Source organism: Rhamphochromis sp. 'chilingali' (assembly GCF_963969265.1).
Source record: "Rhamphochromis sp. 'chilingali' genome assembly, chromosome: 2".
NCBI lineage: Eukaryota > Metazoa > Chordata > Actinopteri > Cichliformes > Cichlidae > Rhamphochromis > Rhamphochromis sp. 'chilingali'.
Window position 1 is genome coordinate 44,650,149 of NC_137930.1, and position 25,921 is coordinate 44,676,069.

General features: G+C 38.7%; 2 protein-coding genes across 2 annotated transcripts; both read left to right on the plus strand.

Moving 5' to 3' along the window:
• Nucleotides 1-651: 651 nt before the first annotated feature.
• On the plus strand, nt 652-19,494 carry LOC308391533 (ceramide kinase-like). The gene is made up of 13 exons (XM_080874164.1): nt 652-1,019; nt 9,538-9,678; nt 9,776-9,898; nt 10,005-10,130; nt 10,223-10,289; nt 10,977-11,122; nt 12,190-12,264; nt 12,633-12,785; nt 13,022-13,127; nt 13,456-13,535; nt 14,396-14,601; nt 14,705-14,925; nt 15,016-19,494. The coding sequence occupies exons 1-13, from the start codon at nt 884-886 to the stop codon at nt 15,101-15,103; spliced, it is 1,668 nt and encodes a 555-aa protein (XP_080730290.1). The 5' UTR covers nt 652-883; the 3' UTR covers nt 15,104-19,494.
• Nucleotides 19,495-23,085: 3,591 nt separating this feature from the next.
• Nucleotides 23,086-25,001, plus strand: LOC308384362 (uncharacterized protein; the record flags this gene model as incomplete). Its single annotated transcript, XM_080862866.1, has 4 exons — nt 23,086-23,159; nt 23,308-23,412; nt 23,794-23,937; nt 24,805-25,001. 4 exons carry the CDS (start codon nt 23,086-23,088, stop codon nt 24,893-24,895), a joined length of 414 nt encoding a protein of 137 aa, XP_080718992.1. The 3' UTR covers nt 24,896-25,001.
• Between the last annotated feature and the right edge of the window lie 920 nt (nt 25,002-25,921).

Sequence of the window (25,921 nt, forward strand, 5' to 3'; positions counted from 1 at the left end):
TGTTATGAAGATCTGAGTAAGTTGCAATGTGTCTGTCAAAAATATCGGTAAGGTACAGCTGGTCAGAGTTTTGAAATGGCTCTGGTCAAAGCCATGTCAGAGCTTATTGGCTCTGGTTGCCCTAGAATAACAGTCAGCTGATTTCAGTTCTTGGACCTGAGGAGGAAAGTACAACCTGGATTACTTTTAAACAATTCAGATAATCTACAAAGCTATAAATGACACATTATCATTGAACTTTCAAAGGGAATTCAGTTATAGGGAGGGATCGCAGTCTGAAGGGTATGTGGGATTTTAAAGTTCAAGTGTGAGGACCACAGGGAGGAATTTTTGTATTTCTGGTTTGAGGGGCCAAAACATCAAGTGCTCTAAATGGGGACTTTGTACTGAAGAGGATTAGGGACACTTGGGTGGGCGTCTTTTCCAAAATTCTGGGGGAAAAGTTGTTTATATCAGCTTCATTAATTGTTTCGCACTTCGTCCTGAAAAACAATCAAAACAGAGACAAGGTTTCCAGGACGGTTTAACTTTGAGCATCTAAACTGTATATTCAATTTGGACAGTTCAATGCGGTTCATTGCCAAAATATTTGAATTACGAAACACGTAGATCGGGTTTTCTGAAGGCACCTGAATGCACCACAAAGCCCCTCCTATATCCGGTGAGAAACCGCTATCAGCCAGAAAATTGTACCGACTTGGAGTCCGTTACATGGGTATACAGTAACAGAAATCCCCGTCGTTTTAAAAAAAGGTACTTATTTTCGAGGTTCGGGGCCTCTAAGGGAAACTCACAGACAACATGCCCGGGGAAAGGTAACCGTACTCGGAGTGCTGCTACCTCCTCATCCGGCTAAAGGACGGAGCAAGACGGCTAAACGCCAATGGAGAGGCCGGGTAGGCTGCTGCTGCAGTCGGAGCTCCGCGTCAGAAATGCCGCGTACGATGTAAGCCTGAGCCGGTCACTGCTCATCTGGAAGAGACGGACCTCTAGTCCCGTGTACCACCCGTTCAGACCCAGTAAGATCCGTGATTAATGTGTCTGCCTTTGTCTATGTGTCTTAATATATCTCTCTGTTGGCCTTTAAGCGCACCGCGACATCCTGTGTGATAAACAAAGAACTCAGAGAAAACGTGAAAGGGGACACACAGCAGTGTTTGGACCTGTGGATATCATGCCGTTAACTTTCCGCTCTGAGCACAATGTATCCGGACTGTAGGACCATATGAGATATGATACATCCGGTTATATAACACTCATCATCCAGTCTGACAGTGGAGGTCACTGAGGCTGCAAGCTGCAGGGACGAACAAACACACCAAACCTCATACATAAGTTTAGAATATTTTAACCACAAACAACATAATGAAAAATCACAGTTTTTCAAGTAGCAGAGGGTTGAGTGATTTATTTATTCAGTAGACGTGCTTTTGTTTGTGAGCCATTGTGTCCAGCTGACGAAGGCAATTGCACCATTCACTTTATTTTAAATCCGTTTTGGACACGTCCACTTCCTTAAAAACATATGCTATGTTTGAATGGAACTGGCTACTTGATGTTTTGCTGTAAAATCTGTAACATTTTTATAAGTTTTCATCTGAAAGTTATGGGATTGTTACATAGGAAGTTTATCGAATACAGAGACTTGTTAACAGTTTCCACTACGAGATTTTAAAGAAGGATACTGCACTTAAATGCCACAGCAGTATCAAAAAGAGTACTCAAAGTAAGTACAAAATCTCCAGATGTGAAAGCGAGCCCCCTACTCACATTTCTCTCACACCATCAGTCCCAAATTAACTGGTTTACATATGAACCAGTGTGTGTTGAATAACATGGTCACACTGAGTTTGTGTTAAAGGTTACTGGCTAACCTCATGTACTTAATTACTTCTCTGTTGTTGATTTGTGACTGTAACATATTACGAATCGATCACCCGATCATTGTGTTGTCATTTGAAATGTAGATGTACCCTTCAGTGTGAGCACAACAAATAAAAAAAACAAAAAAACAAAAACGTTTCATAAACAAAGGTTTTATAGTTTTATATTTCTTAATACTTTAATTCTAATTTAACATTATCAGTGACATATTCAGATCAGTATAACTGTAAAGCTGGGTGGCTCTTGCTAATCGTCTGATATGCATCACTGCCCCGGTCAGGGATGTAATCATTGCTTTATGTAAATACCATGGAGTCAGGACAGACTGTTTTACAGTATTTGTCTGCTAACACAAACCTTTTGTAGTGTAAACCTGTATCATTGAACATAACAAAGATTGATAATATGTACTATTCGTGGACAGTCACATTGTCTAATACATGAACACATTAATGATGAATCATTTGAGATGATCATGGTGAACAGAAGTGTTTTAGTCTCTGTTAGAATCCAGTTAAAACCTCAGTAGAGACTACCACAGTCATTCACCTCAATATATCTTAATATAATCCTGAGTTTTATTTTGTTTTGGGAGTTAAAATATCAAAATAAGCCAAATTTGTGGTTTGCATTTGTTGTTAACCTCCCTGTGTACTCTGTGTTAAGGTTTCAGTTTGATAGTCTACATGTTTTTGCCATTTACTGCCACTTGGGGGCAGTAAACTACTGTAATGTTCATAACTATTGTTTGTTTATACACTTTTTTTGTTTTTTTTACTCATCTCCAGAGTGTAGATGTCTATAGCTTCAACATCTCAAAAGTGAGCGTAATACTTTCTAATAGCCAGCAGGGGGAGACTCTTGTTGTGTTGTATTGTATTGTATCTTTATTTCAGACATATACAGAAAAAAACAGTATATACACCAGTACACATACTTGCATTTACAAATACGAATATATATGTAAATACACACACGTATGTATGGAAGCCCGTTTCCGCCACAAAAAAAAAAAAAAAGCTAGTATCCATAACTCGAAATTTCGAGTTACTTTTCTCAAAATTTCGAGTTAGCTCTGCCAATCAAAAATATACGTGAATGAGGTCGCTTTCTTGTTACCCGGAAGCATATGGCGCAGGACCGCGCACTCAAAAACGGATCCCAACAAATTAAAGTATGTTTGCTGATAGTAACACCATGTGATTCAGCTAATAACACAGGGATTTCATCATTTGTGAAGCCAGGCTGAAAACACTCAGCAATCTGTGCATTCACGACTGGATGTAATACCGGTAGCTTAGCTGTAGCATTTGTAGCTGAGGGCTTCAGCTTCCGGGTAACATGGAAATGACGTCATTCACGTAGATTACTGATTGGCAGCGCTAACTCGAAATTTCGAGTTGCTTTTCTCAAAATTTTGAGTTAATATGTCGAAATTTCGAGTTATTATCTCGAAATTTCGACATATTAACTCGAAATTTTGAGTTATGGATCCTTTTTTTTTTTTTTTTTTTTAGTGGCGGAAACGGGCTTCCATACGTATGTGCTCAGATAGAACAAAAAATAAAATAAAACAAAGTCTAAATGACATGAAATGACAATTATTAGGTCTGAAATGGAGTAGGAAGAAGTATAACATACTTGTACAGAAGTCTGTGGATGAATATCTCTCAGCTCCTTCACTTTATGAAGCTCATTCACTATTTTTATATCATGGTTAACAGAACATTAAGTCAGTTACAGTGGCTATTTTCATGTTTTATAGACAGTCTATGCTTACGGCTTTATAGAGGAGTAAAATCAAGCGTTAAAACGATGAACTTTCTCCACGGGAGCCATTGTTTGCGCTTCTCATGTGCGGTTTATTTATCCTTTTTTCTTCTTCTTCTACCTCTTTGTGATGAAAGGTTTCTTTTTCCTGTTTTAATGCAACTTTTCAACAGGTTGAAATGCACATTGAGGCATGGAGGCAAGCTTTGCTTTTTACACCAAAGAACTTGAATCTTTAAAATTTTAACTAAAGAGTTGGACATCTCTGGTGGATCATCAATGACTCACCTCACACTGCCTGTTAAAATGATCCCAACTGTTACTGCAGGAGGTGCGTGACAGTGTTTGTTTGTCAGCAGGTTACTTCTCTTCTGTTTCATCCGAGTTGGTCAGGGTTCAGTTGTTTCCAGTGTCATGGTGACAACAGCTGTGTGTGTAAAACTGAAACACACACCAGCATGTGTTTTGTATTTCAGTTGTGAATTTTTTATGTGTCCTAGTTTCTGTCTGTCTGCTGCTGGGGGTGTTGAAACGCTAAACTTTGTTGTCTGGGTCAACTTTGCTAGCGAGAGACAGAGAGAGGTGTTGAAAGGCTGCTCCAACGGAACTTATTGTTTTCGGAGGAAAACACGAACACGGTGCACAGTCGAGTCTTAATAGCTTACTTACAACTGGGCTCGTCAGGCACTCTTTTTGGCTGCAGTGGTTATTATTATATTTACATGCTTCCAGCTCCCGTTTCTGGTTGGTGACAACTCGTACTTTTCCACTCTCCTTTTTCTCCCTCCCTCGCGCTCACAGACGCATAACGGCAGTCCATTCTCCCTGCAGCACGGACTACACTGCCCATGAGGCTACATTCTTTAGGGCTATGCCTGTAACACTCTGCCTATTGCCTTCTTATTAAATAATTTTTGTCAATAATTTTTAAAAAATATTTCTTCGCATCATTCTGCGGGCCACAAATAGAGGTGACATGGGCCGTGAGATTGACACACAGGCATTAGAGCCGCGTTTTGTTTGTTTTTCCTCTGGTGTGGAATTACCAAAAATAGAGAGAGCATAGCCTAATATATGAAACAGGAAAAGACCGTGCCGTGTAATCCATTTATTTCAACAAAGTAACTGTATTCTGAATACCACCTTTTTAAACGGTAACTGTAACGGAATACAGTTACTCATATTTTGTATTTTAAATATGTAACGGCGGTACATGTATTCCGTTACTCCCCAACACTGAATACAGTGCAGCATTATTTACAAAGTGTGCACAATGAGATATTTGAATTTAAGAACTGAATGGGTGAACAGTATAGTGAATATTAAGAATATAACTGTAGCTTGTAATATCCCCCTAACGCCTGTATTATAAAGCAAGTTCACCATGCCCAGGATATCTTTTTCCTTATCTGGCTTCGCTCATCTTAGAATCAGCAGTCCTGCTAAGCAGTCACATGTAGCTTCTTATCAACTCAGTAAGTCAACCCAGGGTTTTTTCCAGTGTAGCTAAAAGCACGTGGCCATAAAAGAGGTAGTTTGCAGCATATGACTAATCATAGACATGAAGACATACCAGCAGAACAGCATTTTAAAAGAAAAAGAAATCTATGAGTAACTATGAGTAGGCATGAAATATGGTGTAAATGCATCTTTATACCTGACGATGTGTGACCTATAGATTAAGTGCTCTGAGTAAATTAGGCTGAAGGAACTCTATGTAGAGATCTGACTCACCAGAGAGCCCATAATACAATGCCATCCATCCATCCATCCATCCATCCATCCATCCATCCATCCATCCAACTTCAGCTTATACCCATAGGAGGGGTCCACCCTGGACAGTTTGCCATTCACACCTATAGCCATTTTAGAATCGCCATTAACACGCATGTCTTCGCACTGCGGGAGGAAGTTGTAAACTCCACACTGAGTTTGCATTCTTTCCCAGTGCTTGTGTGGGTTCTTCACATACTGAAAAATTGATTATGATTTGTGAGATTATTGTGTGTTTGCAATATGCTGAGTATTGCATTGTGAAGCATACAGACTGATCGACAGTGTCATTAAAACCTGTCATGTTGCATGCACCTGACAGACTAAACTGTTTGTATTACAGTCTATTCCAATTCATTTTTAATGCAAATGTGTAGACTAGCGTGCACATAGTGTACAGGTATTGTGTATGTAAGACAGCAGTCAGCAGTTGTCCTCTGAGATGATGAGCTGCTATCCTTTCAGCTGTACTCAAACGTTCCTCAGCTTTATGCATCACTTCTCTGATCCAGACTGTGTCTGTGGAAAGAACTGGGAGGTAACTTTTTCAAATTGTCTTCAGTGTCTGATGTGTTTTCCTTTAAGTGCATGTGATGTTAGCTTTGTTGTCTTTGGCTATCAGTCTTCCATCATGGTAAGGTGCGAAAGGAGCTGTCAATTCTCAATTCAAGTCCATTTTTGATTTAGACACAGATGGCATTTTCTGATTTCTTTCAATACCAGCTTTGCCCCACATTTCAGTTTACCTCACAAGAAAAAGCCGACAGCACAATCTGGTGGACTGAAGAAGCAGCTGAGTTTTTATTGTAACTAAAAAGTTCAGTTTTTATTTGCAGTCCATGCAAACTTTATCTCTGTATTGTCCCTATATTGATGCGATGTTGCCGTGGAAAATACTGAAATACTTAATTAAAAAAATTTTTTCTTCACCCCCACCTGTAGTAGCCAGAAAGGAAGGCTGATTTAAAAACATGTAGACTATAAAGTTAAAAGGTGACTTAGTATCCTCATTCATTTAGGCACTTGTTGATCTGAAACCAAAGTTACATTTTTTCTGATTGTCTTAGGTTAACTTACTCTCTATCTGCTAATTACAGTGTTACCTGTATGGTTTTCCTGCAGGATTTTGTGTTCCTTTGTTTCCTCGTCGACCTGATCCAGGTAGGAGATTTAGTTCCCACAATGCAGTGGGCCACCTCCACCCCATTGTGTGGAGGTTTAGTGGTTCTGTTGTTAGTACATGTTTCTGGGTTTGATGGCTGAAGTGTGAGGTCTGTTTGTGTTGTTCCAATTTAAATAAGTGGTTTTATTCCAAAATGATGAAAAATAAAAACAAAGCAACCTCCTAACCTAACATTAGAGTAATTAAATAATCTCAGTTTCATGAAATAACCTTTACCGTCAGAAGTCATGTTTTGGAATAAACCACATGTTTAGGAGTAAAACGTGTCAGTTTAATGCTGTGTTCAGTCTGTTCATCAATAACAGATCCAACAGAAACATGTTGCCCTCCCTGTAGCTCTTGTGTCAGTGTTCGATGTGTAGTTTGGCTTTGTAGTTCCACTAATTTAGCTGACCTACTGTAGTTTGCTTAAGTTTCTTTATATGGGAGATAAACATGCTCCTGGCTTCAAGAAAACACTCTTTGGTCAAGTGTTATGTAGAGGAATAGTCTGATATTCCTCTTTTTCTTTCTTAGAGTAAGATGAAGACATACACTATATTTCCAAAAGTATTCATCACCCATCCAACTCATCAAATTCAAGTGTTCCAATCACTTCCATAACCACAGGTGTATAAAATCAAGCTCCTAGGCATGCAGAGTGCTTCTAGAAACATCTGAAAGAATGGGTCGCTCACAGGAGCTCAGTGAATTCCAACATAGTACTGTGATAGGATACCAACTATGCAATAAGTCCAGTCGTGAAATTTCATCTCTACTAAATATTCAACAATCAATTTTTAGTGGTGTTATAACAAATTGGAAGTGATTGGGAATGACAGCACCTCAGCTACAAAGTACTGGCAACACGAACTCACAGAGCGGGGTTAGCTGATGCTGGGGTGCATAGTGTGCAGAGATCTTTTTGCAGTGTCTTTTGGGAGGAATTAGAATGGAGACTGAGCCAGGCCTTCTCGTCCGATATCAGTGTCTGACATAACAAAGTTGTTTCTGGAAGAATGGTCAAAAATTCACACGAACCCACTCATAAAATTTGCAGAAAGCTTTTATGAGAAGAGTTGAAGCTGTGATAGCTGCAAAGGGTGGCTCAACAATATATTAAACCTTATGGATTAAGTGTGGGTAGTCACTCAAATCCTATTGTGTGTGAAGGCAGAAGATCGAATACTTTTGGCAGTATAGTATAGATCAAAAGTACATGGTGAAAACAAAAAGTATTGTGATTCTGCTCATAACAAGGAAAACCTTAACTGAACTAAATTTAGCCACTGTCTCATTAAACATCATCTCCTTGTCCTTTTCTGGATTGCTTCCAGTGCTTCATGGAAGTCCTGTTCTGAATTGCTGGAGTGTGTGTACGTATTTCTCATTTATTACCAAGCTAACATCAACTTCTGTGTCAAACTGACCGTGTTTTTCTCATCATGGATCATCACCGATGAGCAAAGTTTTGGAGGGTGACTGCAGCCCACCCTCCAAAAGTTAGTTTTCAGTGGAATAATACACACACTCTCAAAGTCAGCAGATCGTGGATCAGGTGAGAAATGAGACCAGAAGGAGAACCACCATTCACCATGGCTGCTCCCCTCTCGATGCGGGGTTCAGTTTTAAAGTCCCGAGGCATTTGAGGGAAAACATTTAGTGATCACAGTAGCAGCAGTGTAACAGTTCTTCCAAACACCAATCATCCCTTGATATTTAAAACACACTTTTGGTTAACACCTGGGTATTTCTTTAAATGGCATGAATGGCAAAAAAGGAGAATTTTTTTCTTTTTAAATATTCAGCTTTCTCTAAATTATCATGCCTTAACCAGACATTCTATGGCAAGGACCCTAATCCTAAATGTGATGTAGGTCGATTTTTGTTAATAATAAAGCAACAAACTAGATTAGAGGAAAGCCTCATTAAGAATTATCAATGGCTCCTCATTGCTTTGGCAGAGGTTGACCAACAGAAGGAGAAATATGACCAGAGAAGTGCATGGAGTGTGGTTCTTCTCCTGATAAAGTATTTCCAATTAACAGCTCCAGCTCTGGTTTCAGAATTGTTATTCACCAACACAGTCTTCACTCAACATGAAGATGTGGCTCCCTATAACTTCATCAAACATAGAAAATTGTCACAATAGGACTTCCACGGAGTGAATATAAAAAAAGTCAGTAACAATGGAATCAGTCCTGAGATGCACAAGGAGCTGACCCTGAGGGGGGAATTTAAATCAGGTCAAAATTTATTTTTTTTTGTTATTGGCAAAGTCACAGATCTTGATGACACCCCTGATATTTAAAGTTTATGAATGTATTTTTAAAAATATGCTACTTCTGGCTATAATGCTGTTTTGAAATGGTGAAAAGCTGATTTTGGGGTTGTTTTTTTTGTGTTTTGTAAATAAAATATAAATATAGTAAACAGGGATTTTTACAAAGCTTTGTGTTGGAGTTCATGATGATTATTATTGAAAATGAATTGAACGTTTGTGGAAATGATCACAGCCCAGTGATACAGTAGTGTTTGAAATGGAGCCAAGGTCTCACTCAGTCTTATTTGTTATTCATGAAGTCAGAATTAAGATTAAAACCATTTGAAGATGAAAATGTGCCGTAGGTTCCTTCATGTGGAGACAGAATAGCAGAAGAGTGATTGTGATGTGAGCTGCAGATACAGATAAGTGAGTCAGAAGTGAATCCGAAAGATGACAATGCCAATATGTGGGTCATGTCACACTCGAGTATTGCTAAACTTGCTGCATCACTCTAAATATGTGGACTTGTTTCACATCATCATGACCTCATTCTAGAAAATAAGGCCAAAAGCAACAATACCCCTGGTGGTGCCTTCACATGCTGCCAGAAGGCTCTGAAATTTGAGAGCTGGCTGCTGGTTGGCGACACTAACTGCTTTGTGTGCATCTGTGTGTTGTTCAGGTGTCTGTCACAGTGTCCCAGTGTCAGAGATCATCTCTGTCAGAGAGGAAGAGGAGGAGAATGGCAGCAGACAAAGAGACGATGGCAGCTGGAAAAAGATCAGAGAAAGAGAGGGAAAGGACTGCAGGCAGGCCTTCACAGGTAATCCAAACACTGCATGATCTGCACTCTAGCACCTTGGCAATCAAAGATGGCTGATTATTAAATAAGTATTTTTTTTAACTTGTATCTGTTTTAGTGTTGTACGTGGAGAGGTGTCGGCAGCACCGCTGGCGGTGTGCTGAAGTCACCTTCACTTGTTCGGATGAGGTGGTGTGTCAGCACTGGGTCAGCAGCATCAGAGAGCAGCTCGCCAGTAACAGTATGATTTTACAAAAACCCACTCTGTCTGAATAACTCATGCCGCTTCCACAAACTATTTGTGACATAGTTTCTGTTGTTGTTGTTGTTGTTATTTGTGTCAACAGCCAGCAGACCAAAACATCTGCTGGTTTACATAAATCCATATGGTGGGAAGCGTCAGGGAAAACGGATCTACGAGCAGAAAGTTGCCCCCCTGTTCACACAGGCTGGAATCTCCACCAGTGTTATTGGTACGTCCAAGTCACTCACCACCCAGTCTCCAACTTCCTGTGTCAGAATTATACATGTAACACACTGAGAATCTGTGTGTTTGTTGTCATAGTGACAGAGTACGCCAATCACGCCAGAGATCACTTGAAGATGGAGGCAGAGTTGAAGAAATTTGATGGGTGAGTTTTGTTTGTCCATAATAGAAGTTCACCCATAAGCTACAGAGTGTGTCAAAAACAATCATCAGATTTCAAAAGACTGGACAAAGAAGCTTGAAGTAAGGGTTTTTAATAGTTTACATACAAAACAAGATTGTAGTCCTCCAGATACTTGGCATATGTCCAAGCAATTGTCAAACTCGTCCCACAGTTTTGTGAGCATACCTGGAGTCACTGCAGCCATTGCTGTTGTTATTCTGCCTACCAGCAACCACCTGAAACTCACAAACCCGCACCTTGTAACATTACGCGTTAGAATGCAACCACTTTGAAAAAGGAAGATTCTTTGTGATTCACCCTGTACAGTGAAGATTAATTACTTAAATGCTATAAAAAAGAAGCCGAGCACAACATAATTCAGATTCATAAACTTTTTGGACAATTACACATGATGATGATTTTCAACCAGACTTTCAGCTTTAATTCAGCAGGTTTACTAAAAGTACTGCATCAACTGTTGGTGGTGTTATGCAAATGCTCATAGATCTGATTGTACATGTAGGACAGTAAAAAATCCCTGAGCTTCCCGAAATAAATCACCACAGAAAATATCTGTGTGTTTTTCACACAACATTTATACATGTGATCTTTTAGAAAAGGTCACGGAGAGATTGTCGATGCTAATATTCCACTGTGACCCTTGCTTAGTGTGGTGTGCGTTGGAGGGGACGGCATGTTTAGTGAGATCATCCACGGACTGATCTGGAGAACACAGATCGACTGCGGCGTAGATCCAAACAGTCCAGAGGAGGCACTGTCTCCCTGCTCCCTACGCATCGGAATCATTCCTGCAGGTCTGAAACTCAGAGAAATATCACTGCTTTTCTTTTTGTGTTGGATTACAGCAAAAATGTAGGTAACTCTGACTTCATCCTAAAGGTGTAGCACTGTGTCACAGGTGTACTTCAGCAGGTTGGAACCATTACATGGTTTCTTTGGCGCCAAAGACTTATGTAAAGGTTTTCCAAGCCTCAAGGGATTATTTATTGAACTGACAGACTCTAGCGCCTGCTGTATTGTTCCAGAAACCTCCAGCTCTCTGGAGTCTGCTGTTTTGCCAGCTAACAAATCACTTTGGTCTCTCCTTGTCTAGTTTTTAAACTGTCCTTAACCTATATGAAGAGCATCTTCTTATCAGCACAAACTCTGGTACTTCATCACAAACAACTGCTATAAATAAAAAGTACATACAATACTTGTAGAATAGACACCTACAAAGACAGAGCGTGAAAAGAAAGACCAAATTGTTTGGAAGGTTTTCTATCTTTGTCTGTAAATAATATTTCCTTCTATTATTTGTATGAAAGCCTCACATCAATGCTTCAACTGATTTTCTCAGCTCTTCCCTCTTTAAGACATAAATAGCATTGTTGCTATATATAAAACATCCCGAGTGAAAAATAGCCAGACTTCTTCCTGATTTAGAAAGACAGTTTTAGCTGCTGACCTGGACAGTGATAGAGGTAATCTAGCTTTTAATGACAGGTGAGAGCCAATAAGTATGTAAGTATAAATACAGGCAGTCACTGTGACCTCATTTCTCAGTTGTGCTGGTTTGTGTCCTTGGTGTTTTCTGCTGCTGTGCTTATAAATACACACAGAGTCACCTGGGGGACATTATTCCTCTGTGCAGATACAAAAGTGAAACCGCACACCTGGGCAATTAATGGTTGCAGGTGTTTGTGTGTGCACAACAGGAGCAGCAGTGCTTTTACAATGTAAAATCACATTGTAAAGGTTTAAGAAAATAATCAGAATCGGTGATGACCGTCCTCTTTTCACTGGAATGTTCTACACTAGTAAACTGTTAGCAGATGGTGTTTGTGTTCTTTCAGCTCATTGTTTCTTCTGTCTGTTTCAGGTTCCACAGACTGCATCTGCTTTGCTTCTGTGGGCACAAATGACCCCGTGACCTCTGCACTACACATCATTGTGGGTCAGTCACATCATCTCCATGACATCAGCGGTCATAATATCCATTCCAGCAATATAACCTTTCTGAAGTCTAAAGTTAATGTTAACATGGAAACTATTAAAAAAAAAAAAAAAGGACAAACACTCCTGGGGTAATATCTAACTATTTTGCTGAGAAAGCAAGCGTTAATGTAGACTTCAATGTCAAACATTGGTATTAGAAGTGAGAATTTGATACAGTTTAATAGAATATTTGATACATTTAACTGAACTTATTTTAAAATGTAAAACAAACCACAGCTTGGTTTGTTTTAAATTCTCAGTGTACGTGTCTGCTTGTCTTTCTTCAAAAATGGCAAACATACCATTTTTTTTAATATCTGTGTGCAGGAGACTCTCAGCCGCTGGATGTGTGCTCAGTTCATCACAACAACATGTTCCTGCGATACTCTGTGTCGCTGCTTGGATATGGTTTTTATGGCGATGTGCTATCAGACAGCGAGAGGAAGAGATGGATGGGGCCTGCAAGATATGACTTCTCAGGTGGGAAAATATATAATATCCTTTAATTTTATCTATAATGTTTTACAGATAAAGCAGAGAAATTTATTGATGTCTGATTTGTCAGAGAGGCCCGGTACTCAAAATATTAGCAAAGAGAGGTTGTTTTTATGTCACCGCTCAGTCACATCAGCCTACCACAGTCCTTCCAGTCATTTTCATTTGCTTGCACGTGTGCATTATTCATCAGAATTTCTTTTTTTGGTAATGGTCTGCAGGTCTGAAGATGTTCCTGACTCATCATTACTACGAAGGAACAGTGTCCTACCTGCCAGCCAAAGGTATCATAGGAACGCCACGAGACGCGACCAGGTGTCGATCTGGGTGAGAGATCCAAACATGTATCAACTTGTTTCCCTTTTTTCTTTAAATATATAAATACTCTTTTGAATTTATTGGAATTTTAGAGCTGATCATAAACCTGTGACCTCAGTTACAACCAAAACATTTTATAAATCCTATTCTAGTTTATTAACTCTTTGGCTATCTGACTTTCAGTTTTGCAGCTGAAGCGTTTGGTTTATGTTGCAACCAAACGCAGTCATATAAATTAAAGTGATAACCTTCTGAGGTTAAATGTAAAATGGCTTCTCATTAAAGTCCTTGTTCATTGCATCATTTAAGTAACGCTGGTTTCTCTGTAAATCTCCAGGTGTGTAATTTGTCAGCACAATGGACAGCTAAATTCAGAGAGAAGCGAGAAGTATGAGATGGATGAAGCATCAGACTCTGGTCAGTCCAAAAACAGTTTCTAATGGTCTTACTCACTGAACATTACTCCATTCCTAAATCTCCTCGTCTGGCTTTGTCATGTTTCTTTCTTGTTAAATCTCAGAAAATATTTATATTTGTGAATTAAAGACAAATATGTAACACTTCCTGAAAAATGATAAAACCGTGTCCATCCACCCATGGCTGTTCTGTAGTCTTGGTAGACATCAGCTGGCTTTGTTTTTCTAGTTTTTATTGAATTCCATACCAAACCTAATACCAACATATTATTTCTGAACACTTTGAGAAGTTATTGTCCAAGTTGACTTCAAGGTTCTCCAAGTTTATTTTGGCTCTTGTTCACAGCAAATTCACTGAGCCTAAACTTTAAACCTGAACCTCTCGATCTTCACCGAGTGCCCATTGTTCTGAGAGCTGTGACAGAAACTACCAGTTGTAGTCAATCATAATCACTAATAAGAAGTTAATAGATTTAGATAATAGATGCAAAGATTTAAGTGTATGTATATATTTGAGCCTGTGTAGACAAAAGAAAATTCCAAATAAATTTAACCTTGTGCATTTAATCCTTTTTTTTTTTTTTTTTTTTTTTTAGTTATTTAAGGTTGGAAAAAGAACAGTTCAAAGAAACCATTAATCCCAAAGTGTGTGTAAACTCCTGAGCACAACTGTAGTGATGCAACCTGCAGTAAATTCATTATGTGAGAAACATTGGACTGAATGTAGTGAATGGAACTTTTTGTTTTGTTTTGTATGTTTATAATGAATAATGTGCAAACTTTTGGCACAGAGTGAAAACTGTTTTGGCAGCAGTAACAAGTAAAGTCAAATCTGTCTGTTTTCTTTTGTTTTTCATCCAGAGAGTAGTGGCGAGTGGAGGACGATTCGAGGAAAGTTCCTCGCTATAAACGCTGCCAGCATGAGCTGTGCTTGTCCTCGCAGCCCTAAAGGCCTCTCGCCTGCTGCCCACCTGGCTGACGGCACCACAGACCTCATCCTCGTCCGAAAATGTTCCCGTTTCAACTTCCTTAGACACCTCCTACGACACACCAGCAAAGATGACCAGGTATATTTCCAGTCTAAATTAAAACAAAAACAAAAAAACATGTTTTTATTGATATTCTATGGACATTTTGGTCCACAACTAAATACTTATTTCTCTCAATCAGTTTGACCTTACCTTCATTGAGGTCCATCGAGTGAGGCGTTTTCGTTTCATGCCACGTCACTGCCAAAGCGACTCGGACCTGGAGTTGGACTTGCATGAGAATAGCAAGCGGCAGATCTTCAGCCAGATCTGCAAAGACCACCCAGCTTGTGGCTGTGCACCCGCCTACAGCAGCTGGAACTGCGATGGCGAGATCCTGACCCACACAGGCATTGACGTCAGGTATGACGACCCTGTGGGATCTTCTTCCTTACAAATATCAAAACTTGGTTTAAGTTTTCTCTTTAAAAACAACTTCTGCTGTTTTCTCAGAGTGCACGGCCAGTTGATCAAGCTGTTTGCTCGAGGGATTGAAGAACTGCCAGTGTTTGAGGATCTCTCCAACCCCTGTGCAATATAGATCTCCACCAGTCTGTCCCCAGGCATTGGAGCCATCTGATTATGGCCGCCGCCTAAAGCACTGCTACCACCTCCATCATGTGATGCTCATCACATCTTTCACTTGAAAACTCAACTGGCTAAGTTACATTGTTACTCAACAAATGTCATCAGCGTAGTCAGAAATGAAATTTTACTTTCCAGGTCTGAGGATTTAAGGTGATTTCCTCACAGGTGGGAAGTGATGCTAAAACTGATGAAACTCTAGATGCAGAAAGTAAAACATCAACCTCAGATTTTGGATTTTTTGCTAGATGACTGTTGGTGTTTGGTTGGAATGGTTGTTGGGTGTTTGGTACCAAATTTATTTAATATTGAACTCAGGCTTGAAGCTGAGACTTGCACAGTTTTAGAGTGAACTCAAAACCAAAGAAACCAAGACTCAAACAATGAACGTGTCCATGTCTGCACAGCCTAAATTGTCCTGTAGTTCTTGAGTCCTGTGATAGTGAGGTCCTGACCCACTATGCCAGTCTTATTTTCTCTTAACTCAGACTTGTTTTGATTTGATTTCATTCTTTCTTTGTTGTTTGTCTCATTGTTTTACTTATCAACTCAGATTTGACTCTCTCACTGACTTGTTTTTTTTAATCTGGACTTGTTATGATTGATATGTGTTCAGCTTCACCTTTGATGCTGAAACATGTGTTAATCACAAGTAATGCTAACGTGTTTTATCATTATTGGTGTTTGTTTTGTGACAAATCGTTGTCCAGTCTCGTTTCCATCTTCTATCTGTTTTGACCAGTCATGGGTACTGTTCCTAATCGTTTTCAGTCAAAGCTCCAACTCTTAAGCTAGTTAAACTGTTCAAACATTTGGGCTTTGATTTTGATCTGTCACAAGTGTTTCAATATCTTGCTCTTGTTATGGTCTTCTTTCTCAGTTTCAGATGTTCGGAATTAACTGTTACATGCCAGACACCCTACAATCATTCCCAGAGTCATCTGATCAGTAGGGGTTTTAGCTCATTCATTAAAGGTTGAAGGAGATTGGGTGAGTATTTACAGAAAATAATTCTGATGAGACTTGTTTCCACAGCTCCAACTTTTCATCTATCAATCACAGCGTTCACTGCAATGGGACGCATTCAGCTTCTCAAACAAGTCCATCAGAGTTGTCTCTTTGGTTCCTTACTTTTTTCTGTGAGACTCGAGCTCAGTCGTAGCTTTGCAATCATTTTTTCACTCTTTTTAATTATCAGAAAATAAGAAAAAAAATTCTCAAAGATACTTTTCAGTCTCATTTCAGTCAAGCTGGTCATGGCTGGGTAAACTGAGCAGCGCACAAATAAATCCTTTTTATCTTCCATTTCTGCTGAATATGCAACTCAGTCTGAGTACAGACACAAAGAAAGAAAAAAACATGATGCTTTAACAGCAGTTTTACACACTAACTGTACAATAATCTGTAATGTCTGTGATATGTGAGCTCAAGCTGTAGCTGTAAAATCAGTTTTTCTGTAGTAAAGCATCATTTTGAATTCTTTTGTCAAGTTAATATTGCTTCATCAAAATCTCAAGATGGTCATCTGAACCTTCCAAAAGTCAAAAAAAACATTTTATAGCCATTGCAGTTTTTTGTTTGTTTTATGTTGGGTTTTTTTGTTTTGTTTTTTTCAAAGCTGTTCCTCACAGTGAGACATTAAATGGCCAAAAGAATGCAGACAGCTAAAAAACAATGTCATGTGGATGAAACACATAGTCCAAAGCTACAGGGATTAATCTCCTGCAATACTCTCTGTAGTATGTTCCCATTGAAAGTCACAACAGCATTACTGGAGTCCCGTATTGATATTGTATGAAGGTCGGACTCATCTTAGGTGCTGCGTTTAACCTGTGAGAGGCTCTATGAAGGCCAAACTCCCATTTCTATACTACCTAAGCACCCTGTGCTCAACTCTATGGGTTCAGTTAGTTTAAAGTGTGTATGAGCCGTTGCAACCCTGCTTTAGATGATATGCTAAAGCTCTGATGTCAGCATTACTAGTCAATGTCACAGATGAAATCTGCTCTGTAAAAACTTCTGTTCCTGAAGTGCAGGAACATGAAATAATTCCAGACAGAATTTATGCCTAAGAAAAATCTGAATTGCTGTTAGACACTGCCTAATAGAAACGCACAATCTTTGGAATACTGGCAAAGGGGTATTTCGTTAAGAGTGTCTTCTTTCACAGCATCACAGGTGAAAAGGTTAGGGAAACACTGCAACAAAAACTTTCCCTAAAGAAAGGGAAGGCTGTAAGTGTTTAATCCACACATACTTGAGTTTTCTTGGTAAATAAAATTGTGGTTAAATGCTCTACTTACTGTGAGAAATGGTTTTGTTTTTCTAAACTGTGGCTGTGTTGAAGAAAACTTCTTTGTAAAGTTCAATTTGGCCACAAAGAGAGAACATTCACACACCAGTCTCTTTCATTTCTAGAAACCTTCAGCAAACATCGCTGAGCATGTCGTAGCCCAAAGGCCTCTGTAGCCACTGCTCACTGTGTGCACAAGATTTATCGATGTAGAAAATGAAGAAATGTAGCAGCCTTAACTGTTATGTTAGCCATCTTCATGGTGAAATTCTTTGTGAGGTTTCAAGAGAGGTCTGCCTAATTCTTATATAGACATATTTCTGTTATTATTGTATTGAATCATCATGATCATCCCAGAGAATAACTGTTTGAATCAGTAACGTGGAAATTTAACAGAGAAAGGAAGATGAGCATCAGCACTGGAATCTCAGACTGTAGATGGTGTTTGTATGTTTACCAGTGCACCTGTTTCCTTTCCACCCATGTTGAGCTGGACTCAAACTGATGGAGAAGGGACCCAGTAGCAGCTGATGATAAACTGCAACACCTACCAATCAGCTTTCAGATTTATTCTTGTTAATCGGACCGAATACCAGCAGGGGTTCACTGATGTAGCAGTTTGTCTGTGTCTGTGATAGATGTAACTCAGGCCACAGGTCTTCAGGTCTCCACAACCTTTGAAACCAACCAAAATACATGGGATAACATCCATGATTTAGGAAAGCTGGTAAACTGGGTTCTAAGGACAGGCCTGTGTTAACTGGAATTAAATAGACCTCTGAAGACCTTCAGCTGAGCTGCCTTTCACATCCTGATTTAGCTTTTAAAGTTGTATAAATCAATAGTCACTCTGCTGTAACACCCCCTTAAAAAAGCCACCAACCAAATACATTAAAACTTATCCACAGAGGTCGACTGATGACCGAAACAAATATATATTTGCATTTAGCCAACTATTAAAATGTGTTCCATAATTATAGCTTTATTTATTAGTCAAAGTAGAAATTGGTAAATTAATTTGCTTGTTTTCATTAATTGAAAGTACTGGATTGATACTATAGCCGCTGAGCTTACTGCTAACACATAGTTAGCCAGCCATAGTAGCTAGTCTTGCAAGCATAGTTTTTAACGAGCAATGTAGCAAAACTGTCCAACCTAGCACAATGCTGGATTACACTGCAAACACAGTGAGAGAAATCACCCCGGAAAGGCTTTGTTAGGTAGTGAGCACTGAATCTGTAATCATAGGACTTTATCTGTCGACTTAGTAGTACTCACACTTGCTAATTTGGGCTTAGTGGGGTATGCACAAAGACAGTTGTGAATACAATCAGTGCATTTAAAAAAAAAAAAATACCTGAATGGGGTCAAGAAGCTGTGTGTGAAACCTCTGACTCATCAACAAACCAGTAGTGGAGGATGCATTGTTGGTGCAGATAGATTTCACAAGTATCTATCTGGAATACATGTGTTGCATTTCTTTCTTTTTTGTTGATGCCTTTGATGAAGACATCAGGTCATCAGTGCATGTTTTGCTTTGTGTCTGTCATTGAATACTATTAAAAGCTTAAAATTCATTTACATGTCATGTAATAGTTGCATGATGATCAACATGTTGCAAAGAAAAATAAAATGGTGATGTAACTGGGAGTTCCAGAGAAAGTGATTATATTTGAATCTATAGAGGCAGATGTAACCATGTCATAGTGTTGTTAAACATGTAGAATGAACTGCAAGCAGTATTTTTAGCACTTATTAATCGTATTTACTTTTCTGATTAATAGTGTATAAAAACTAAGTGTCCATTCTTTTCATATCACTGAGTCTATTTTGAGCATTCTTTTAACCAGCCCTGTTCCAGTTATGTGAAGCACTGTTTCATTTAAAGGCTCTCCTGCTTACTAATTATTATTAATATAATCTCCAACACTGTAGTTCAATCTGACACTGAACACTAGTTTGATCTGGTGAATCAGTCGACCTCTAGCTGTAATCTGAGCTGTAACTTATACCTTCTGCTGTAGCTGTTGCATTATCAACAAATAAAATATTTTCAACACTTCATGTTCAGAGTTATGCAGTTTGTCTCGGCCTCTAGGAAACAAATCAGAATTAACATGGCTGATCATATAGACGTGTAGAGGAGAGTGTGCTGTCAGGGTCAGCACAACCTGTGTGTGTAGAGCCAGTCACCCATAGTTAACCTGAAAAAAAGCATCCCTGTGTTTTTGAGCAACGCATTACTCTAATATTGCAACCAAATAATAAAAAAAAAAAGTATGGCTATTCTATGTGAAATATTATGAAACTGTTTTGTTCATAATGGTACGTAAAATTTATTTGTGTGGCACTTTTTAAGCCAGGAATCTGTTGCAAAGTGATTTACAGGGAATTAATATATAGACAAAAACATCATATTACAAAAGAACATTACTCAAATGCCTGTCTAAATATGAGTTTTCAGGTGTATTTTAAAAGAAGCCACAGGTACATTGGTGGTTGAAGGTGATTTAATCTCCTCAATTTCTCCTTGCTATTTGGGCTCCGATGAATATAAAAACAAAGAATTACCTGATTTTCTTTTTTTTGCCTGATTTTTGTTTCTGAGATAAATGAGAGCCACATAAGAGGACGTTCGTTTTACATTTCAATAGAACTGTGGCAGTATAATGTCCTCGTAAGTGGATATCAGGCCCCTGTAGAGTAAAATTAGTATTTTGGTCTAGACAGCCCAAAATGTGATGTCCACATGTATGTGGACGTCAGGTCCTAGGAGGATAAAGGAGCCTTTGACAGACAAGTAAAGAGCATTACAAGAATCTAATCTAGAGGAGATGAAGGATGAACAAGCATTTCCAATTTAACTTTGGAGACAACAGTCCTGAGTTTAGTGATCTTTCTTAAATGAAAAAAAGCAGGAGCGGGTCAAAGTCTTGGTATGAGCATCAAAAAACACAGACTCATCAAAAATTAACCCAAGATTCCAAACAGTAGCTGGAGAAGGGACCTAGATGTTGTATAATTTGGGGCTTAATACTCTCTCAAGCAAGAACTAAATACTCAGTCTTGTATGTGTTCAGCTGCAGACAATTGTTTGGCATCCAACCATTGATTGCCCAGTCCATTAGAACAGATCGTTTTTCCAATTCACAAATTTTAAAAGAAATGTACAGTTAGATATAATCTGCATGCAGATGATAGGAAATAATTTTAAAATGACTAATGATAAGGCCTAATGGCAGAATATATACTGAGAATAACAAGGGGCTTAAAACCGATCCGACCACATGAAAATCCAATTACATCTCACCAAAATTTTCTCACTGAAATCAAAAGTGTTCTGAGGTGAACCATTTTAGGACAGATCCAGATATCCCTACCATATGATTGAAATGGTGAAACTTTAAGGACAGAGTGTAACTTTCTAAAAGCCGACTGAAAGTTGGCAAGAATATTGTGCTTCTCCAGTGCCTTCTTTGCTTGTGTCCAAACAGCCTTTTCTATTATTTCAGCAATGAAAGGAAGTTTTAAGATGTGCCTGTATCTTGTCTGTAGTGTCAGATCCAGACCAAATGTACAGACTGACATGAAGACAGCATGCTATTAATTCATGTGAACAGTAGCTAAGCATCACAGGACTTTAACAATGGAGTGTAAAGTACCTATATGCATTTTGCCCCATAAATAAAACAATAAGACAAATCATGGCGAAAAGCATTCTGCCATGATTTGTCTCATAGTGTCACTTAATATTATATTCCTTGAGCACTGAAATGTTCTGTGACCACACCAAGCACAGAGGCCTCCCATTTACCTCTGTGAACAAATAGGATATTATCCATTTTCATGGAATAAAATCCACACTCGGTCCACTTTTCTCCTTATTGATTTTTAAGAGGTTTCCATGAACAGCAACATACTTGACTTTCTAGCTTTTCGATGTTTCTGCTATTCTTATTATGTATTTGTAACACCCAATGGACAGATAAGGAAAAGAGTCATTGCAATTTATTTTCAAATAAATCTGTAATTGTCACAGTTACGAGGAGTGGGTCTGATTGTTTGCCGGCCACTTCCAGCTGGTGACCTAAGATTGACACTAGTAAATGATTTCCAGTAGCTAAGGCTCAGCATAATGATGATAGGAGTACATTAGTATGCAGAACATGATTCACTCCTGAATAAAAGCTTTATCAAAAAGAAATGTTTTAAGCCTAAACGTAAAGGGTTCCAGAAGAGAGAGGCCTCTACTTCCCATCTCAAATTTATTGCATTTAACTATGAATAAAAAAAACTCCAAAAGCTCAGATTTACAGAAGCATTAATCGACCAGAGGCCCGGGCATGATGTCACTGCTCTTCAAGATGGGCAACAACAAGAATGTTTGGACATTGTTATTGGAGTAAGTCTTAATTACTAGTTGTCTCTGAAGCAAACAGAAGCACAAATCCCAATAATAAAAAAGATTGAAATGTGTGTGTTTGCCGATCAATACTCAGCAGTGACGTGTTGCTAATTTCATGTGAGCAAACAGGATGCAGCTCTCACAGGTGATTAAAGCTCATTAAGGATGGTCGATCCCATATCATTAACATTTCAGGATGTCAACAAGCCAACCCGCAGCTGGAAAATCCGACTGCAAACTTAATCTGTTGACAGAATAAATAATCAGAACTGTAAAATCAGAGTGAAGTCTGGCAGAGGTCGATACCTGAGGAGGTACAAAAGGATGTGGTGCGGAGCTCGACATCAGTCTGCGGGGTTGATTTCAGCAGGATCAGTGCAGGTGAGTCTCAAAGGGCATTGACTGTACTGAGTGTGTTCATTTAAGCTTTCCTTTTGGAAGTGCAAAGAAAGAGATCTATTAATGCTGAGCCAGACCTAAATATAGATCTAATGCAGTTTAAGTTGGATTTTCTTTACAGAAGTAACAGTCACTGCATTTGATTTGTTTCCTTTGTAATTTCATTGTCTTGCCTTGTTTTGATCATGCGGACCATCTTAGCCACAAATGATTTCTTAGCTTTCCTGTTTTGTTTGAAACAGCGATGCCTGTTTAGCTTCTCGCTCACCACAAAGCTCAAAGAGACATCATTGTTTTTGATAAAGCAGCATTTTAAAGCAGTTTTGTTTTTTCTCAATTTGAACATTTTGACATATGATATTCTTGCACGCAAAGATGTGTTGGTTAATTGAAGGTGTTACTGGAGAGGATTGTCAGTTTTTCCTAAATTTCAGTTTTGTCCATAGTACCTATCCTGTAAGTACCCACTTTTCAATAAGACTTGCATTTATATTCCTGTTTTATCCATCCAGTTATTTCCACTGCGCATGTAAATAAAAGCAGTAATCAACAGGCATGTTTTAAACATTGTTGCTGTCTGAGACATACACTGAAAGAATATTTTAAAAGAAGTTAGATTTCAGAAAGAAAGAACGAGAGGATGGTATGAAGAAAGAAATAAACAGTTAATTTGCTCTGAATCAGGATTATTTTGGTCCAGTGATATTGTAGTTTGTTCCAGATGTGTTGGATGAGACGCAGGTCACAAGGAGAACTTTGTTAAACAAACCTAAGTTTACTGAAGAAAGTCTGAATCATTTGCTTGCCTTCTAAGGAGATTATCATCTTTACCATCTTCATGATGCCATCCATCAGCGTCACTCAGGTTTTCCTGCTGTTTTCCTTCCTCCACCTCATCACATCACTTCCTGTCAGGTAACGTTCCATCCCCAAACAAATTTTTCAGATTTTGCTAAAATTCAATAATCTGAAATTATAAGATAATAATTATAATTATTATACAAAGATTTATGATTCCTCAACAGAGTTCAGAAATGTTCATCTTCCTTTCATGTAACCTCAGGGACCAGGATGAAGTGGAAGAATTCCTGACTCAAATCAGACCCCTGAACGCACCATGGTCTCTGTCAGCAAATTCTGCAGATGCTCTGGTTGAGGCCAGACTCAGGTGAGTTTACATTAAAAGTGATTCTTCACTTAAATGTGGGATTGGATCTCATATACACAGAGTGAGATTTTGCAATAAGACCTAACCGTTGCTGCTGTTACTCTACTTTTTGGAGCCATTTTTGCAATGAGTTTCAGCTTATTGTATAGCTCACTGACATGACTCTCACAACTGTCTTCCATTAGCATTGGGCTACTTTAAGTGGACGAGGAGCATCAGTGTCAGCTCTAACATCTTTTTTTCCACTGTACAAAAAGCGTCAACAGTATTTGTGTAATAAGTGATGCATTTCCTTTTTATTGTAGATAAAATTGTGCACATTCAAAATCATATACAGGTAAACATAAAACTGAGATGAATGATAATGTGATTGTGTTTCAGGCAGCTGATGTCTTCAGGTCTAGACCGCAGGAGGCAGCTGGGAGACATCGAGTTCTCAAACAGATACTCAGAGTTTCTGCGCTCTAAAGCCAAACACACCTCAATCTGTGCTTTTCTGCGCCGCATGCAAGGCATAAAGAAGAGGTGCGACATGTGACAGGCACATTATAAGAACAGTGAAACATATTCTAACACTAACGATGGAAAAACTTGTGACTCCATACACAGCAGTCCCTCTAAGCTGACTTTTCGCTTTTTATGCATCAAAATCAGACAAGAGTTATCTCCAACTTTTTAAAGATAGGTCTCAAATAAAAGTAGTAAGCATATAAGAGACGAACAAATAAAGGCAGAAACAGAAACAGTTTGAAGTAATATGAGCACTGAATAATTCTCCACAGCACAAATTCCAACAACAGGTTTGTGTTGCACTCAGTGCTCTGCTGTCGTTCTTCTGTAACACTGTTTTCATTCAGGTATTAGTGTCACCTCACTTCCAATTTAATTAACTTTCGGATCTTTTACTGACACAGTCTTTCCCTGACTGGCTTTTATTGTGAAGTGCTGAGTTTCATTGACTACAGTTAATCAGCAATGGAAGAAAACAGCTGAGTAGAATTCGCAAAAAACTATGAAATAAAGTGTTTGGGTTTTTGTTTTTCACAATCTACCTGGTTGGATTTTCAACTTAGTGGCAAGTTGAACGTTTTGAGTGAAATTTCACACTTCCTGTAGTATTTTCATATTAAAAGCACTATGGCGTAGCAGAGTAAAGTGTATGACATGGTTTGAATGAATTGGAAGCGTTGTTCTTAATAAAACATTGAGATGTAAAATTAGATACATACTAATATATAAAACTGGAGATAGTTACGGTGTGCCGCTACTATAAAGTAATAAAGGTTTTAGTTCAGCAGACATCATTAGAGAGTTTATATTTTCTTCATTAATGGCTCTTTGTGTTTTTATCCGCACGTGTCAGCATGTTTTTTATGCCGTGTTTGTTCACAGTGCGGTGGGAGCAGACACGGAGAAAGTGAATCTGCTGCTGAAACAGTACATGTGTCCATCTGTCTACAACAACTGGCCCACCGACCTGTAGAAGACTCAGTGAGATGAGGAGATCCAATGTGATGTTAGTTGGAAAATGTTGGAAACTGATGATCTGAATAAATGTGTGTAAATGCAGCTGTTATCTTATTTAGTGTGGGAACACATCACTTTGTTATTAAATATGTTTTATGAAGTACTTTTCAGTGACTAGTGTGTTTCATAATTATGTGCAGGATTTGATATTTGTGCATACAAGAATGCATTGTGCTGCAATAACTTGTCCTGAAGGTGGCGCTAAATGAAAACTTAAAGGCTCATGTCAGGGTTTTGAAGTCTGTTTGATATCGTGCTGAGACCCAGCCTGTTCATGTATGTCCTCTGTGGTGGACGCACATATCACAAAAAATTAAAGAAAGATATTTTTATTGAAAGATATTTTTCTACCTCCGTTCTCAGGAGGATCAGTTCCTGAACGCAAAGCCATAGAAAAAAATTCCTCCAACCATCCAAGTCATGGTGTGCATGTTGTATTTACACATAGCTCAACTCAAGCAACTTGAATTTAAATTTCACTTCTAATTTAAAAATGCAGCTTGTTTTCAACCTCCAACTTCAATTTTCTTCAGTAAGAACAGCTGTCATCTTTAAAGCGTAAATAATATTCATATTAAAAAAGGTATGGATATGAAAAAATGCTTGGAACACATCGATAAATAATGCATCTGAAATGTAACAGGACCAGTTCTAATGGCAGGAGTCTTTTTCGAGAAGCGCTATGAAAAACATAAAGCACAATTATATATTCCTTTCTTAAATTTATAGCTCCTTCTACAAAACAACAGACACACACAGGTGTCAGGAACGATGCAATGGGAGACCAACGGGTGGATGATGGGTGTAACTGGGAGAGGATATTACATACACACATATAGTATATGTATTATTAATAGGGTCAGGTTAACCCTAACCAGTGGGTCTGCATGTGGCTCTTTACCCACTAAAGAGCCGCATGTCATTGCTGACCTCTGCTCTAGGAGGAGTAGAAGTTCTTGTGAATTGCAGAGGCATGAACAGA

Coding starts and splice junctions, on each gene's coding strand:
- LOC308391533 (XM_080874164.1), top strand. CDS start 884: ATGGAGAGGCCGGGTAGGCTGCTGCTGCAGTCGGAGCTCCGCGTCAGA. Junction 1,020..9,537: donor GTACCACCCGTTCAGACCCA/GTAAGATCCGTG, acceptor TGTGTTGTTCAG/GTGTCTGTCACAGTGTCCCA. Junction 13,536..14,395: donor GGATGAAGCATCAGACTCTG/GTCAGTCCAAAA, acceptor TTTTTCATCCAG/AGAGTAGTGGCGAGTGGAGG.